Source organism: Acanthamoeba castellanii (genome assembly GCF_000313135.1).
Source record: "Acanthamoeba castellanii str. Neff unplaced genomic scaffold scf7180000084735, whole genome shotgun sequence".
NCBI lineage: Eukaryota > Discosea > Longamoebia > Acanthamoebidae > Acanthamoeba > Acanthamoeba castellanii.
Window position 1 is genome coordinate 23,083 of NW_004457652.1, and position 876 is coordinate 23,958.

General features: G+C 58.6%; 3 protein-coding genes across 3 annotated transcripts in view; 1 reads left to right on the plus strand and 2 right to left on the minus strand.

Moving 5' to 3' along the window:
- ACA1_357610 (RasGEF domain containing protein) overlaps positions 1-213 on the minus strand; it is a gene marked incomplete at both ends in the record, with an annotated part of 3,049 nt that extends 2,836 nt beyond the window's left edge. Inside the window, one exon of the mRNA XM_004352647.1 lies at positions 114-213. Coding sequence (XP_004352699.1) covers positions 114-213 — 100 coding nt within the window. The remainder of the gene's footprint in view (positions 1-113) is intronic.
- On the plus strand, positions 92-448 carry ACA1_357720 (uncharacterized protein; the record flags this gene model as incomplete). Its single annotated transcript, XM_004352646.1, has 1 exon — positions 92-448. One exon carries the CDS (start codon positions 92-94, stop codon positions 446-448), a length of 357 nt encoding a protein of 118 aa, XP_004352698.1.
- Positions 449-597: 149 nt separating this feature from the next.
- Positions 598-861, minus strand: ACA1_357730 (uncharacterized protein; the record flags this gene model as incomplete). The annotated part of the gene is made up of 1 exon (XM_004352648.1): positions 598-861. The coding sequence occupies one exon, from the start codon at positions 859-861 to the stop codon at positions 598-600; it is 264 nt and encodes an 87-aa protein (XP_004352700.1).
- Positions 862-876: the final 15 nt, after the last annotated feature.

The window sequence follows — 876 nt, forward strand, 5'->3', positions numbered from 1 at the left end:
GGTGTGCCTTGCGGCTCGTCGACAAATAAGCGGAAGAAGAAAATAAAAAGAAATGTATTTTCAAGCTAAAATCAAAAAAGATTTGCAGAAGATGGCGAAGGTGGCAGCGGGACCTACTAGATCGGAGGTGCGGGGGCTGCTGCGAAGCCTGCTGCGCGAGGCCAACGAGCAGATGATTCCCGTTTCCAATAATCCGTTGTGGCGGGACTCCATCATGGGCGCATTCCGATCTGCATCGCCATCGCCCGCGGAGGCGTGGAATGGATTTCGGGTGGGGCAGGCCTACCTGACCCTCCTCGAGAGCTCCCGGGTGGAGAAGGACATGTTCGAGCGCTACGGCCTCACGCCCCGACCCGACGACACCCGCGCCCGGCTCCACCGCAACGCCGCCCGCGTGGGCCTCAGGCTGCCCCAGTGGCTCGACGAGAAGGAGGCTTCGCGAAGCTGAAGATGAAACAACAAAAAACGTAAAGTAAAAAACATCAATCAACTCACACGTTGTTGTTGCTTGTGATGATGTTCTTCCTTCCTCAATGCCGAGCACATAACGTTGTACAACATACAACATGCACCGACAGTGTGTGTGTGTGTGTTGTGTCATAGCTCGGTGCCGTGTCGCGTTCCGACGTCGCTTTTGCTGAGGGAGGTGGGCCGTCTGCGCTGCTGATGCTGGTGGTGAAGAGCGGCCTCGCGCGCTCTGCCGCGCATCGGCACGGTCGTGCGCTTGTGGCCGCCTTCGACGTCGTCGTCGATGGCGGGCGGGCTGATCTGTTTCATGACCTCGGGCACGCCCTCGCTCAGGTGGGCGAAGAAGCGGAACGACGACGTCTTCTCCATCCGCACGTCTCGCGTCATCGTCATCATCATCTCGCCGCT